General features: G+C 40.7%; 1 protein-coding gene across 1 annotated transcript in view; it reads left to right on the forward strand.

The window, feature by feature from the left end:
- Nucleotides 1–662: 662 nt before the first annotated feature.
- Nucleotides 663–16,874, forward strand: part of LOC148041880 (uncharacterized) — a 110,106-nt gene continuing 93,894 nt past the window's right edge. Inside the window, exons 1-5 of the mRNA XM_087683721.1 lie at nucleotides 663–817; nucleotides 918–1,200; nucleotides 1,289–1,686; nucleotides 2,374–2,534; nucleotides 2,625–2,864. Of these exons, the coding sequence (XP_087539847.1) occupies nucleotides 1,316–1,686; nucleotides 2,374–2,534; nucleotides 2,625–2,864 (772 nt within the window). The 5' untranslated portion in view covers nucleotides 663–817; nucleotides 918–1,200; nucleotides 1,289–1,315. The remainder of the gene's footprint in view (nucleotides 818–917; nucleotides 1,201–1,288; nucleotides 1,687–2,373; nucleotides 2,535–2,624; nucleotides 2,865–16,874) is intronic.

The following is a 16,874-nucleotide window of genomic DNA, read 5'->3' on the forward strand; positions in this document are numbered from 1 at the left end:
CTTTAGGGTAAGGAAGCCAAAAGAGTGTCACCAAAATGGAGACATTCAAAACACACAGTTCAACGCATCAAATCAAGCTTCAGCACTCTGGCATTATGTCTTTATGCAACAACATTATGTCTTCATTGCAATAGAAGTGAAAGACCACAGACAAACAAGGAAATACAATCACATATCTAAAAATTTTAGTAGATGGACTTGTAGAGTGTCGAATATTGAGCCCTCACTGGTAGGCTCATCCGCATAACCACTCCACCGGGGCAGCTTTAACATCACATTTTCTGGCCCTCCATGTTTTTGTTTTGGAGGGCCGTCACTCTGTTGGGCCCCGTACCCTAAGACCCTCGCCATATAGTTTAGTGTTGAGGACACCCTTCAGCTTACACCGCCACGGCGGCAAGCCCATAGTGCCCATTTTGTAAAGCACCACAGTCAAACGGCAAGTTGACTGAAAGGTCTATACAACAATTATTAAAAGGCGACGGCCCACGTCATCATACACGTGGCAGCAGTTATCGGGACCGGTCTGAAGTGGCTCGTCGCCACGTCGGCTAACGATCCTTGGGAAGCGCCGAGTTGTCCACTATCACGCCACGGCGGCGGTCTTGTCATTGAGCTGTTCTTCTTCTGCTATGTGTGTTAGGACTCTCAGGAACGAAGGAAAATCCTCCCTCCCTCTTCCCCCCCCTCTCTCTCTCTCTCCATTCTTCTTCTTCTTCTTCTTCTTCTTCTTCTCTCTCTCTCTCTCTCTCTCTCTCTCTCTCTCTCTCTCGTCTCACAGCTTCGGCTAACGTCAAAACATCTCGCAGCTTCCCAGGTGCGTCTCGCATCTCTCCACTCTCGTAACGAAAGCGTCATCTTCCAGGCTTTTCAGACATTTATCTGCTACGGATTGTGAGAATTTGCCTTTGTTTCAGGCGGTAATTGCAGGAATTTGAGCCGCAGGCATACCTTTGCGCGGACACAATGAGGCGATTTTGTGCTGCTGGATGCATTCGCGCAGCTTAGCGCGGACATCTCGATCAAATCAGCATCCAATTGCGACGCATTGGAGTAGAGCGTTGAAGATCCGTAGCCTTATGGTCGCTTGATTGAGTGAACACAGGGACGGATTTATGCTGTCTTTTTGCTGAATTGTGTTTTCCCATTCCAACAAATGTGACATATAACTTCCGACGCTCTGAAAACTCTGAAGGACAGGTGATCCCAGTGGAGGAGGAGTATTACGTTTTCTGATTAGTTGCTTGCACATTCGTCTGGTTGATTGTCAGTCTGTGATGTCTGCCAGGTGTTATTTCGGCCCTGGTGATTTGACATGGCAGCTTGGAAGGGAACAATGGTAGGAGAAAAATCAGGATCAGCAGCTTCTAGCAAAAGGATGAACGTACCGGCTTACAAACAGGTTGAACAGACGAGGGTTGATGGTCCAACAGTTCTGACCGGCAGTGCAGCTCTGGATGAGGAAAGCGTGGATGTTGACTTGAGCGAAGTCTATTTCTTAATTATGCACTTCTTGTCTGCTGGACCCTGCAACAGAGCAACCGGTCAATTATGGAATGAACTACTGCAGCACAAGCTTCTACCAAGGCGCTACCACGCCTGGTACTCAAGAACAGGATTGTCGAGCGGTGACGAGGATGATGATGGCTCTTCATTCCCGTTGAGTTATATTCAAGTTGTGGAAAGGTACATGCTTCAGGAAGGAGATTGGTGCATCCTTAGAGCACTTCATGCATAGTGCACTTCATGCGTAGCGTGTTCGAGATAGCATGTTTTTGTATTTCCTGTCTAGATTACACCTGGCAGAACTTTTGGGCCAAATGCTTCCTTACAGAAAAGGCAACTTCTTTTATTATCAAAGAAGGTAAAATGATACTGCACATGTATCCTACTACGGTTGTTTGCTGGACATGGATATTGGCTCATATAAACTTTTAGTGCCCTTTCAGAATCGCTCTAGTATCAATACGTATTGTGGCAGTTGTTAAGCATAGTGATATTCCCACTTGCTGAATCATGCCCTAGTGGTGCTGTTTGTTATCTTGCCATCTGTAGTGCAGGTGAATCATTGTTTAGTTGTGCTTGTTACTTTGCCATCTACAGAGTGCAGGTGAGGCATCCCCGTTCTCTATTGTTGCTAAGTGTGCTGGTATATATTGCCTCATGCTAGACAGTGTACAGACAATGTTTAGCATGGAATGTAATATGCTTGCCTCTATTTGAGAAAGAACTCATTAACGTGCAAGACTTGAAGCTTTTATGACTGGTGGCTGAAAAGATGTAGTATCAGAGACTTTCAAAGCTCTCTTATTTTCATCTGGCTCTACAAAGTGAACATAATTTTTAATAGTGGATGCAATTGTTCATCTGCAGAAACCCAAATATAGAGAAGAATCACCTGGTAAAACTTTTACGCCAGCAATTATTAGCTTCAAGGAGGGCAGCTGCAGCTCTAGAGTCTCCCAATGCAAGAATCCCAACTGCAGCAGATGTGCCAACTATTCTAGGACTTGGCTCATTTTCACTCTTAGAATGTAAGTGAAACACTTTCCAAGAGATGTGAAACAGCCTTTTCAAATCTATATTGACGTACATTTTTTGAAGGTTTTGTTATGTTTTTGCAGCTGAATGCACTAAAACAAAAGAAGAGGTTCCACCGTTGTTTAGGCAACTTCGATGGCCCCATTGGCAGTCAGATCAAGTGCATGGATTGGCCTTGCGGGAATTAGGTGGTGGATTTGGAAGGCATCATCGAGCACCCTCCATCAGGGCAGCTAATTATGCCATAGTCAAACCATCAGTTCTGGTTGATCGAATACAGATAATAAAAAGATTCAGAGGCCATCGAAATGCCGTGTATTGTGGTAATATATTTGATGCCTAAAGAAAGTGAACAATTGTGATACGGGTTGCTTTGTATGAAAGATTAGGGTTTTGAAGATGCATTCTGTGAACTGCTTTTTAATAGGGAGGTGTGTGCACAACTTTCATTAACAATCCTTGCAAATGTCCTGATCTATGTCTTTGGCAAGAGTTAAAATAGAGATACTTCACACTGGGCCACTGTTTGGCCAAAACAATACTTGCAATGTTTCTTTCTCGTCATCAGTTATGTGCACATGTGGTGGCATGTTGTTGTCTCGAGTCTGGTTTCTAGGCTGTGGATACTCATAGCATGCCACACTTTTGAGTGGAAAAACGCAGCCAACTCTCTCATTGGAACATGAAAACATGTTAGAGGGAAGAGAGCAGAGACGAACTGAAGAATGAATTTTGGGATTTTTGTTTTTTGAGCAAGTTCTTAAAATTTAGTTTTTGTTAAAGAGAAAAGGCCACCAGGCCTAGGTTGGTCTTATAAATGGCGACTTATACTGATTACGTGGCCTATAGCTGGTTGAATGCATTGGAAGCCCTAAAACTGCCCTAAAAAACTACTACAGAAGCCGATAATCACTGATCAGATTCAAGTTACAGTGGTTTCTGACACAATCAAATGCAGTCTGAAGACTGATTGTGATGTGATTTATTGTCATTAGTGCCTAAAAAACTACTAGAGAAGTTGACTATTGCTCCTCAACTGAAGCTACAGCAGTTTCTGACAGTATAAAGTTCATTCCAAAGACTGCTTTTGACGTGATTTATTTACATTAGTACCAAGAACTGGAGTCTGCAGTCTGCTATCAGTTGAACTAGAAGCTAACCCACTACTTCAAGGCAACTTGAACCTTATGAACCTTGGATATTGGAAATTCTAGAAAGCTGCTTCTGTGTTGACTGCTGAGTCATCATCACTTGATGAATGTGAAGAAACCTAGAGGGGTGTAGAGAGAGAGAGACTTTGGCTGGACAGAAAACTTGAGATAAATCTGCATTGAAGATGGCACCAAAAGTCAAGGAGTTGGAGCAGCAAGACTCTCATTACTCATGTCCTTTACTAAATTAGCTCCCAAGCGTTTCTCTCTCCCATGAGTTGGTAACATGGTAGTCTCATGGGGTTGTGAATTTTTAACTGAATGTTATTGGGATAATTATGTTTTGCACATGTGAGATTAAGTTGAATGTGAGTTATGGTGACAGACAACCCTAGGTTGGGCAATGATGAGGGACATTGAGCAAAGTTGTGGTGAATGGGTGCCAGAGGTACCTGGCATAGATCTTGGTCAGAGACGTTGACAGCTGCTGTATACTTCTTGGGGCAGGAAAACCGGAAGATCTCTCTCTTCTACCACTTCTCTCATCTCCACCCTTGATGCATGTTCAATTGGGTAACGAAAGTTGTTGACTGGAGCCTCAATTTTGGATCAAAATTGTTGCTGGTGAGATTTTCCTGATCCTAGATCTATGATCAGTAAGGATTAGGGTTTGCATAGCTGCCTTGGAGAGCATGTATACATACCTCCGACATTTGTTGCTGCTGTAAATTCAGTCTGTAGACAGCAGATTGAAAGGTATTTGGTTTACAAGAGGGCTGAATTGCATGCAAATGCGTACGGCTTAATTTGGCTCCTTGGGCACTCGAATCAAGGAGCTGCTAGGGCTTAGGGATGCTGGTTGCAGAGGAACTAAGTTCTTCCAGAATTGTGAGGGATTGAGCCTCAATTTGTTGGAATCTACCTTGCATATTAATGAATCAGTTGGTTTTTTATGTAATAAATAAAACATATAAAGGTCATGTGACTATTTCTCAATACTTTTAATCTCACTAAATCAAGAGCAACACAAAATTAAAAGTAATAGATTTGGATAGTAGAAATGTAGGAATAATTTAGTCGAGTTCCTATTCCCCAACTTGTTGCTAGGGGGGGGGGGTGTTGAAATTTTAGCATCAACACTATATTGGGAATTCTCTCTTTTCCTATTTTTTGGCCATTCACTAGTCTGACCAGCATTTATGTCATCTGTATTTGATATCAATTTAGGCTGCATGAAACCAGCCTTCCTTCTGTGGATGGGTGGTAATTCCCTGATTACAACTTAGTTACAACAGCAACATTTATTACAAAACTGAGAAATGGAAATTAACTCACAATCTTGAACAATGGACATCCTGTTGGTCCCAAAACTGGCACCCCTTTTGGTATTTCTTTAACTTAATTGAAGAAGAAGTTGATGTACAATGGGATTTTTCCAATCCCTTTTAGTATTTTAATTCCCCTTCCTATCCAAATGACCAACAAGTTTTTAATTTGATTTTCCCCTTGATTCGGGTAGTCAATTGTGTCATGAGGACATGTATTTTTGAAACCTCACTTAATATGTGGATTAATTTTAATCACATGATTAAGTAAATGTTGCACATGTGAGGTGCAACTGGGGTTAAAGTAAATTTACGAGCTTGGGACCCGAAGAAATCACGGGATGTCAAAGGCAAAAGTTGCTATAAGTTATGTCGCACATGTACTTGGTGGTATCTGGTGCCACTTGTTGGCCTAGGTCATCCATTTGGCCATAAGTGTCAGTTTTGGTGACACTAGAGAAGTGATGTTTAATGGTACCGTATGTCAATCTGATGGTCAAAGATGGTGCAGAGACACTTGGGAATGGAAGTTGCCTAGCCAATTTAATTATTGGCTAGTCAAATTATTTTTTAGGTACTGAAATAATTATTAGATTAATTTTTAGTATTTAAAGATTGAAAATTAATATTTAATTATGAAAAATGTTGGAAAAACTATTTGGGAAGGCTGCCACTTGTTAAAAATACCCATGCAAGACTAAAAAATGTCTTCAGAGGCTGGAGAGAGGGATTTTTATAAATTCAACCTGCAAGAGAGAGGGAGGAGCGGCTGCTGGTTTGATTTGCAGCCATTGGAGGAACTTTTGAGGCTGCCAAGGGCAGGAGAAGACCAATCAACAGCAGGAGACAGCATCTCCAGGTCGTGGAGACAGGGCGGCAGCAGTAAATGACTGATTTTTCTTCAGTTCTTTGCATCTATAGGTTGTTGTGGTATGACAGCAGCTGCATTTGACTGATTTTCAGTCATTCTTCGCGACAAAACTCTGAATTTTCTCTCTCTACAGCTTTTCCTCTCATCTCCTAGTCATTTTACAGCTTTGCTCTGAAGATCTCAGCATTTGGACCCTTGAAGACTGAGAAATTTCGGATTTCTCTGCTATAAACCCTAATCTGTAGCATAAATTAGGGTTTAGTAGCAGCCTCGAGAAGCGTATCAAAAATTGGAATCTCCAAGACTTAGATTCATTAGGATTGAAGTTGTTTTTAGCCTATTCAAGTGGAGGGACTAGCAAATAATTGAATTTGAGGCATTTTCCATCTCTATGAAAGCGGGTGAAGGCCAATTGATTGCCCGAATCAAGGGGCAAATCGGATTAAAGACTTGTTGGCGATTCATCACAACAAGGGGAGTTGGAATACCAAAAGGGATTGGGAGAATCCCATTGTAAATCAACATCTTCTTCAATCAAGCTAAAGAAATACTGAAAGGGGCGCCAATTTTGGGGCCAATCGGGTGTGCATTGTCCAAGATTAGTAGGTAAATTTGTATTTTCAGATTTGCACTAATTGTTTGCTGCTGTAATTAAGTTGTAATGAGGGATTTACCACCCATCCACAGAAGGAAGGTTGGTTACATGGTTCCATTGCCAGGATACCACTCAATCCCTTGATTTGGTGGGCCCGAGGCACCTAATTGCAAGAACCAAAGCTTTGTGCTAGGGCTGATTTTTACTCTCAGCTGAGAAATTACAGCAATATGTCTTCATATAGCGAGATGGACTCAAGCAATGATGATGCCTCTCAGTATGAACGTTCGCATGGGAATGAGGGAAATGCAATGCCTGAAGGCTTAGGTTATGGAGAGCAAGCTGAAAATGTTGCTGTTGGGCAAGATGCACGGCCTTCAGGGCATAAGGAAGCTGATGACTAGCAAAGTGAAGAGGAATTTGATGACTAGTTCAAGAATTGGATGAGGATAGCAGCAAATCTCTTTGCTGAATTGGCAAAAGGATCCTCAATTTATCCGATTTTTGAATGCTCCAAGGAAGGACAACAAAGGTAAGAAGAAGAAGACGTCTTCTACACCTTCGGGACAGCAAGATGCATCGAAGATAATGCCAAACCCTTCATTTGAAGCTCCCAAAGGTGCCAATAAAATAAAACAGTTGATACGTACAGGGCAAGGAATGCAAATGCAAGGCCATCATGGAAGTGCCAATCCAATGGTTGGACAAGGACCGCATATGGGAACGTATGTCACAAATCCCTATGGTATGCAGCAACCAATGCATGGAGTGTAAGGTCCAATGTATTCAGGTATGGCTGGAAATATGCAAACCCTATGTATAGCAACATTGACTTGATGCTTGGGGCACAAAGTAGCATGTTTGGTACTGCATCTACACCCTCGAATGCTTATGGGACTCAAGGAATGAAAGTTGGTTATGCAAATGCTCCGTTTGGCATTGGTTTTGATGTAAATTCAGCAAATGCACCCTGCAGCAGTCAGTGTATGACAACTTGACACCCAAAGGGGCAGCAAAAGAGTATGATGAGTGTGGAAAAGGAGTGAGGTTTGAGTCCTTTAGCGGTGTACAAGATAGGCTGAAAGCTTTGACTTTCATTTAGCAGTTTGATGCAGCCTATTTAGGGGGGGGAACTTCATGGAGTCCTCAAAGATTTGAAAGGTAGCCACTTTCTTGAAAGGGGATGCATTACAGTGGTGGTCCACTCTTTTGATGCAAGATAGAGCACCGTCAATGTGGGCACAATTTAAGCAAATGTTTGCATCAAATTGGTTGACAAGTACCTTTGAGGTGGAGATCATGACAGCTTGGAATAAGCTGGATGCTAAGGAATGTAAGAATTTGGAGTAATATAATAAGAAGTTTTGGGATGCATTGTTGCCTATTACTTCTTATCACCCCATGTCTCTTCATGAGCAAGTGGAAAAAAATGTTTGTGGGCTGCCCAAAGGAATCAGGGATTTTTGCATTAAATCCACCGTGTCTAGCATGTCTCAGCTTATAGAGATTGCTACTACAGCTGATGCTTTGCTGCGTGGGAAGGATTCGGGCTTCCTAGAGAGTGGGGAGAAGCCGAATAAAAAATTGTTTAAGCCTGAGAAAGGGGCAGATCTGAATATCATCCTGAAAAGAGGCCAAAACAACAAAGAAAGGGCTTGAAAACATTGGCATAATGTAGGGAATTGATGGTTGCAAATAAATGTTTTATTTGTGAATAGGAGGGTCACATTGCAAGGGAGTGTCCCAATAGGCAGCAAGCTAGAAAATCAGAAAATTAGGGAGATTGTAAAGGAAAGAAGCCCAAAACATCAGTGGGATTGGTGCCCGATGTTGTTAGTGATTAGCCCAATGATGATGCTATTGAGTTGTGCAGAGCTTGGGGCAAAATTAGGGATCAACATGCATTGATTTTCTTTGATAATGATGCACGAGCCAATTTTATCCCTGTTGGCATGGTTGCCCATCTAGGCATCAGAGAAGATGAGATGGGACCCATGGGGGAAGTTGGAATGGCATGTAAAGGCCATTCAAAGCCTGTCACACCGCTCATTGGAAAGCCTCGGTTGCACATACAAGGATATGTGGATGGTGAAGAGTTTTTCATTGCTCCATTTGAGGATTGTGATGTATTGCTTGGTATGCCATGGTGTCACTGTATGCATGCAGTGATTGATTCTCATGCAAAAAAGATCACTATTCATCATAAGGAAAAGGTACTCACACTTGATGTAAAGTTGAAAGGGGAATCTGTCCCTGTTGTATCTGCAGCTACCATTTCTAAAGTAATGAAAAATCATGTTTCAGCGTACTTGGTTTTTACTAAGGATAAAGATGATAGTGAGAATGTTGGTAACATGTCTAAGTTAGAGAAAGATTGCATGTTATTTCTAAAAATGTATACTGGTTACTTCTCTCAATCACTTCGAGGGCAGCTATCGCCTGAAAGGCGAGAAGATCATGGCATAGATCTTATCCCTAGAAGTATCCCACCTAATAAGCCACCCTACAAAGTAAGTGCAGCCCAACAGGAGAAGATTATGAGTCAGGGAAATGAGCTGTTAGAACAAGGGTTGATTCAGCCCAGCTCATCTCCTTTTTGTTCTGGAGTGCTTTTGGTGTAGAAAAAGGATGGTTCATAGTGTATGTGCATTGATTATCATGCTTTGAACAAGATTACAATAAAGAATCGCTTTCCGATTCCTTGGATCGATGATATTATGGATAGATTGCAAGGGGTAGCCATATTTAGTCGTATAGATTTGAAAAGTGGGTATCATCAGATACGCATTAGACCAGAAGATGTGCCTAAGACAGCATGTAGGACATCTTTTGGATTGTATGAGTTTCTTGTTATGTCTTTTGGACTTACGAATGCTCCTACCACTTTTAATCGGATGATGGATCGTATATTCAGGCCACATAGAGGATTTGTGGGCACTTTCTTTGATGACATGATTGTCTATTCAAAGAACGAGGCAGAGCATAGAATACACTTGTATATTGTGTTCAATGAACTGTGTGACCACAAGCAATTATCAATGATAAGAAAAGTGAATTTTTCTTGCATGAAATCCACTTTTTGAGGCATATTGTATCGGCTGATGGTATTCGCATGGACCCTACAAAGGTTGAAGCAATACGATCATGGCCACATTTGAGGAATGTGCATGAGATCCATAGCTTCTTGGGTTTATGTTATTCCTACAAGAAGTATGTATGCGGGTTTTTCTGAAATTGTATCTCCATTGCATGCCTTGCAGAAGAAGAATGTGCCATTTAGATGGACAGTAGTGGAAATTTCAACATTTGAAAAGTTGAAGGAAACGATGACTTCAGATCTTGTGTTTGTGTTGCCCGATCTAAGGAAGTCATTCATAGTTCAATGTGATGCATGTGGTAATTAGCATTGGGGCAGTTTTTATGCAGGACGGCCGAGTTGTGGCTTAGGAGAGCCGAATTCTCCACGGTGCAAAAAAGAATTTGCAGGTCTATGAGAAAGAGCTCTTGGCTGTAATTCATGCACTGTCTATGTGGAAACATTATTTGTTGGGGGCTGATTTTACAGTGCAGATAGACCATCAAACTTTGAGGTACTTTTTGACGGAGACAAAGTTATCAGAGAAGCATATGAGATGGGCAAACTTTCTCACTATGTTTCATTTTCAGATTGTTCATATAGTAAAAAGAATGTTGTGGCTGATGCACTGTCACGTAAACCACAAATTTCAGCCGTCAGCATGGTTTATGACATTGAGTTGGATGCCATGAAAGAGCAATATGTTGCTGATTCGGACTTTGCTAATGTTTATGATCAGCTTTGTAATAACCAAAGGCATGAATACTTTGTGCTAAGAGATGGATTTCTGATGATGCATGGACGACTATGTGTCACAAAGTAGTTAAGGCCTAGAGTTATCACTGAAAGTCATGTTTTTCCGTAAGTAGAACGCAGAGGTATTGATGCCACGGTCAAGGTAGTGGAGCATTTCTTTTATTGGCCAGCTTTGAGACATGATGTAGAACAGTTTGTTAAGACATGCATCGTATGCTAGAAGGTAAAGCGTGATAGGCAAAAGATGCTGGGTCTATTGCAGCCCTTGCCTATTCTAGATAGGCCTTGGCAGAGTATTGCAATGGACTTTATTTTTGAGCTTCCTAAGACACCTACAAGAAATGATAGGATATGGACTATCATTTGCAGGTTTAGCAAACAAGCCCATTTCATTCCGGTGAGGAAGAAAATAAGGACTGATCATATGGCACGATTGTTTTTGCAGTACATCTTTAAGTATCATGGTACGCCAAAGTCGATCATTAGTAATCAAGATCCCCGGATGACCAGTTTATTTTGGAAAGGCTTGTTTGAGAATATGGGTACCACGTTGAAATTCTCATCATCCTTCCATGCGCAGGGAGATGGTGAGTCTGAGGAAGCAAATTTCACAGTGGTAGATCTTTTGAGGTGCTATGTTTCAAACCACAAGACACAGTGGGAGCAGTATTTGGCCTTGGTTGAGTTTCCTTACAACAACACAGTACATAGTTGTACGGGCAAAGCTCCATTGAGGTGGTTGAGGGTGGCAAGAAGGTACCACCTATTCTGCAAACAAAGGATAACATATTTGAGGTTGATCGTTATGTGAAAAACTTGGATGTAGCCTATTTAAAGATAAAATATGCACTTTAGAGATCTCAAGAAAAGCAAACGAGAGCAGTTGATTGCCACAGACGTGCTTTGCAGTTTGTAGAGGGTGATTATGTATTGCTGCGTTTTGAAAATGTAAGGCCGAAAAAGATGAAAGCAAGAGAAAGATTGTATCGAAAGTTGAGTATGAGATACTATGGGCCCTTCCAGGTGTTGGAGAAGATCAACGATGTGGCATATTGGCTGAAATTACCTGCACATTGGGGGATATACAATGCCTTTCATGTCAGTTTGTTGAGGCCTTTCATGGTGATGTGGTAGAGGATATGTATGCTGAAGTTCAACCTGAGGTTGAGAAGCTAGATGAGATTTTGGTACCTGAGTAGATTTTGGCACATAAGGAAAGAAAGGTCAAAGGTAAAGTTTCCAAGAGATAGTTGGTGAAATTTCAGAATTATTCACCAATAGATGCCAAATGCATAGAAGAGGATGACTTGGCAGACCATCCTTAGTTGTTGTAGCTTTACCTAGATGCCTTTTAGTTAGAGCCGACTTTAGTTCAGGCTTCGTTAGGTTCAGCAGAGCAAGGGTTCGGAGTATTGCCTGATGCTCAAGGGGGAGGTAGCACTTCCCCTCCTCCAGTTATGGACAACTCTCGTATGTAGTGGATCTGGGATGTATTCAACATGTGTCCAATATACTGTGCTAACAATATGTTTGCCATGAGATCACTACTTAGTGTACTAGTCACTGTGAGATGTATGCAGATGAGTATGAGTTTCACCCGGGCACTGGAACTATACTTTTGTATTAGCTTATGATCAATTTAGGATGAATTTTACCTCAATTTTGAGACATAAATTTTGATCAGTTTCAGCTCAGATTTTGATCAGCTTGAGAATCGTTTATTTTCACTTTTTGGATCAGTTGTGCATCAGTTTTTGTACTGCTTTCTAGTTAGTTTTTGTGATGATTTTGTGATCAATTTGGGGTCACATTTGCAGCAGTTTGTGATCAAATTCTCAAATCAACAGGTGATCAGTTTATGATCAGATTATGCTTAGTTTTCAATGGTTTACATCTAGTTCCATGGACAACAATATATGTTATGATGCCATTGATGTTTTAGCCATGGTTTATGCTTGGTTACGCTATACTATAGTTTGGTTTTGCCAGATGAGTTCAGCTCATGAGAAATGGACATGTCACATGATAATCTGGCAATGTTTTTGAGATTCTTTGTGAGTCTTATGCTATGTTATGTTGGCTGGTGATTTTCAGCATATGTTGGACATAGGAATGGTTGAACAGTAGTGCACAATGTTGTGTTGACTATGATGCCCTATGGAAATTCCAGTGTAGTATTTTGCTTTTGATGCATTTGGTAGTGCATTCAAGGACGATTGCAAGCATTTCAAGGGGGAGGGCTGTCATGAGGACATGTATTTTTGAAACCTCACTTAACATGTGAATTAATTTTTAATCACATGATTAAGTAAATATTACATATGTGAGGTGCAACTGGGGCTAAAGTAAATTTACGAGCTCGGGACCAGAAGAAATCACGGGATGTCAAAGGCAAAAGTTGTTATAAGTTATGCTGCACAGGTACTTGGTGGTATGTGGTGCCAGTTGTTGGCCTAGGTCATCCATTTGGCCATAAGTATCAGTTGTTGGTGACACTAGATAAGCGGTGTTTAATGGTACGTAACGCTAATCTGATGGTCAAAGATGATGTAGAGATACTCGGGAATGGAAGTTGCTTAGCCAATTTAATTATTGGCCAGTCAAATTATTTTCAGGGCACCGAAATAATTATTAGATTAATTTTTAGTATTTAAAGACTGAAAATTAATATTTAATTATGGAAAATGCTGAAAAAACCATTTGGGAATGTTGTCACTTGTCAAAAATACCTATGTAAGACTGAAAAACGTCTTTAGAGGGTGGAGAGAGGCATTTTTATAAATTCAGCCCGCAAGAGAGAGGGTGGGGAGGCTGGTGGTCTGATTTGCAGCCATTGGAGGACCTTCTGAGGTTGCCAAGGGCAAGAGAAGACCAATCAACAACAAGAGACAGCATCTACAGGTTGTTGAGACATGGCAACAGCAATAAATGACTGATTTTTTTCAATTCTTTGCATCTAGAGGTTGTTGTGGCAGGACAACAGTTGCATTTGACTGATTTTTAGTCATTTTTCACGACAAAACTCTGAATTTTCTCTCTCTACAGCTTTCCCTCTCATATTCCAACCATTTCACAGCTTTGCTTCGAAGATCTTTGCATTTGGACCCTTGGAGGCTAAGAAATTTCAGATTTCTCTACTGTAAACCCCTTATCTGTAGTGAGAATTAGGGTTTAGCAACAACCTCGGGAAGTGTGCCAGAAATTGGAAGCTCCAAGAGTTGGATACAACAAGACTGAAGCTGTTTTTAGCCTATTCAAGTGGAGGGACTAGCGAATAATTGAATTTGGAGCACTTTCCATCTCCATCAAAGTGGGTGAAGGCCAATTGATTGCCCGAATTAAGGGGCAAATCAGATTGAAGACTTGTTGGTGATTCATCACAGCAAGGGGAGTCGGAATACTAAAAGGGATTGGGAGAATCCCATTGTAAATCGACTTATTCCTTAATAAACCTAAAGAAATACGGAAAGGGGTGCCAATTTTGGGGCCAATCGGATGTGTATTGTCCAAGATCAGTAGGTAAATTTGTATTTTCAGATTTGCACTAATTGTTTGCTACTGTAATTAAGTTGTAATCAAGGATTTACTACCCATCCACGGAAGGAAGGCTGGTTACAAATTGGCCTTCATCTGCTTTGATGGATATGGAAAATGCCCTAAATTCATTGATTTGTTGGTCCCTCTAGTTGAATTCAATTGAAAACAGCTTCAGCCCTATTGAATCCATGTCTTAGAGCTTCTAATTTTTGGCATGCTTCCTGAGGCTATTGCTAAACCCTAATTTCTACTGCAGATTAGGATTTAGAGGAGAGAGATGTGAAATTTCTCAGCCTTAGTAATGTCAATTTTGTAATCTTCGGAGTAATGTTGTAGAAAGGCTAGGAGATGAGAGAGAATGCTGAGGAGAGAGAAAATTCAGACTTTCTTCTGGAAAAACTGTAGAAAATCAGTCATTTATTGCTACTATCCTGTCTCAACAACCTGTAGATGTTATCGCCTACTGCAGATTGGACTTGTTCTCACTTGATTCCATATCACCATGTGAAGACATGCTTGGTATAATTCACTGCTGAGACAAGAGAGCAATTTCAGCACTAAAGCAATAGTCTCGAGTTGCAATCAAGTGCTATGGGCCCACCAATTCAAAGGATTTGATAGTATCCTAGCAATGGAACCATGAAACCAGCCTTTCTTCCATGGATGGGTGGTAATTCCTTGATTACAACTTAGTTACAACAGCAACATTTATTACAAAACTAAGAAATGCAAATTAACTCACAATCTTGAACAAAATTGGGACTCCTTTTGGTATTTCTTTAACTTAATTGAAGAAGAAGTTGATGTACAGTGGGATTTTCCCAATCCCTTTCGGTATTCTAATTTCCCTTGCTATCCAAATGATCAGCAAGTCTTCAATTTGATTTGTTCCTTGATTCGGGCAGTCAATTGGCCTTTACCTGCTTTGATGGAGATGAAAAAGGCCCCAAATTCATTGATTTGCTGGTCCCTTCACTTGAATTTGATTGAAAGTAGCTTCAGCCTTGTTGAATCCAAATTTTGGCACGCTTCTCGTGGCTGCTTGGTAAACCCTAATTTCTATTGTTGTAGATTAGGGTTTACAGCAGAGAAATCTGAAAATTTTCAGTCTGTAGTGATCTCAATGCTGTAATCTTCGAAGCAAGGTTGTAGAAAGGTTGGGACATGGGAGAGAATGATGAGGAGAGTGAAAATTCAAACTTTCTTGCGAAGAACTGAACAAAATAAGTCATTTATTATTGCTACTATATCTCAATAGCCGGTAGAAGCTTTCGCCTATTGCAGATTGGTCTTCTTCTGCTCCTGGTTGCCTCAAAAAGTCCTCCAATGGTTGTAGTTCAGACCAATAGTATCTTCTTCTTCTCTCTTGCAGGTTAAATGCACTAAAAATGCCTCTCTCCAACCTCTTAAGACGTTTTTCAGTCTTGGATGGGCATTTTCGACAAGTGGCAACCTTCCCAAATCGTTTTTCCAGCAGTATCCATAATTAAATATTAAATTTCAGTCTTTAAATACTAAAAATTAATCTAATAATTATTTCGGTATTCAGAAAAATAATCTAATTGGCCAATCATTAAATTGGCTAGGCAACTTCCATTCCCAAGTGTCTCTACACCATCTTTGACCATGAGATTGACGTTAGGTACCATTAAACGCTACTTCTCTAGTATGACCAATTGACACTTATGGCCAAATGAATGACCTAGGCCAACAACTGGTACTAGATACCACTAGGTACCTGTGTAGCATAACTTGTAGCAACTTTTGCGTTTGACATCCAGTGATTTTCTCGGTTCTCAGGCTTGCAAATTTGCTCTGACCCTAGCTATACCTCACATGTGCAACATTTACTTAACCATTTGATTAGAAATTAATCCACATGTTAAGTGAGGTTTCAAAAATACATGTCCTCATAGCATTCAAATTAGATTGAAGACTTGCCGGTCATTTTGGACAGCAAGGGAAGTTGGAATATTGAAAGGGGTTGGGAGAATCCCTTTGTACATCAACTTCTTCTTCAATTAAGTTAAATAAATACCGAAAGGGGCGATAGTTTTGAGGCCAACAGGTTGTCCAATGTCCAAGATTATATGGTAAAGTGTGCATTTTAGTTTTGTGAATTTGTTAATTGCTGTAAATAGTGCTTAATGAGGCTATTTACCACCCTATCCGAGGAGGAAGGCTGGTTACACCATGTCAATTAAATTGGAAATAGTGAAGTTGACCTAAGTCAACCATGTCAAATGTGGTGCGCAATGGATGCATTACATCGGACACCTTGGTGACTTATGAAGTTGTGATAAGTAAATCATCCACATAAAGAATAATGAAGCAAAGGAGAGTTTTTGGGGTGGTGTTTTTTTGGTTGCACACACATTGTCACAAGTACATGAAATTTTGATGCTTTGCTTAATATCAAATGTGCAAATGTGACTTGCACTTGTGTAGGTTAGTTATTTCATATTGGGCACGTACTAGGTGGTACCTGGTATTAGATATTGGCCTAGACCATTTAATTGGCCCTAAGTGTCAGTGTTGATACTAGAGAATTAGCATTAATTAATAAATTGATGCCAGTTCTGGGCTTATGAGTGCTAAGGATCACTTCCATGATAAATTGGCCTAGCTAATTTAATTGTTGGCGAGTTAATTTATTTTTTTGAGTCATAAATAATTATTAGAATGCTGGAAATAGAGTGGAAAATCGTTTTTGGAGGTTTGGGGGGGGGGGGCGTTCATTCTGCAATACATCAGCTAGAGAGATGTTGCGTGATCAGGTCTCCTGGTGTTATGAACCATTTGCAGCCATCAAGGGAGGCTTCTGGACCAAACAATTGTAGCCCAAGGCCCTATGGATGTAGGGGATAGTATCTAGCTCTAGGTGATAATAGTTTTGGGAGAACTTGGTAGTTTGTCATAACTTTCATGGTTGTTTAAATAGGGCAGTAGTTGATTTTTTCCAATTTCTCATGACGAAATTCTGAATTCTCTCTCATCCTCTAGCTAATATCCATACTTCCCC

Source organism: Lygodium microphyllum, chromosome 1 (assembly GCF_053477565.2).
Source record: "Lygodium microphyllum isolate KBCC chromosome 1, Lygodium_microphyllum_v1.1.10, whole genome shotgun sequence".
In the NCBI taxonomy this organism is placed as follows: Eukaryota; Viridiplantae; Streptophyta; class Polypodiopsida; order Schizaeales; family Lygodiaceae; genus Lygodium; species Lygodium microphyllum.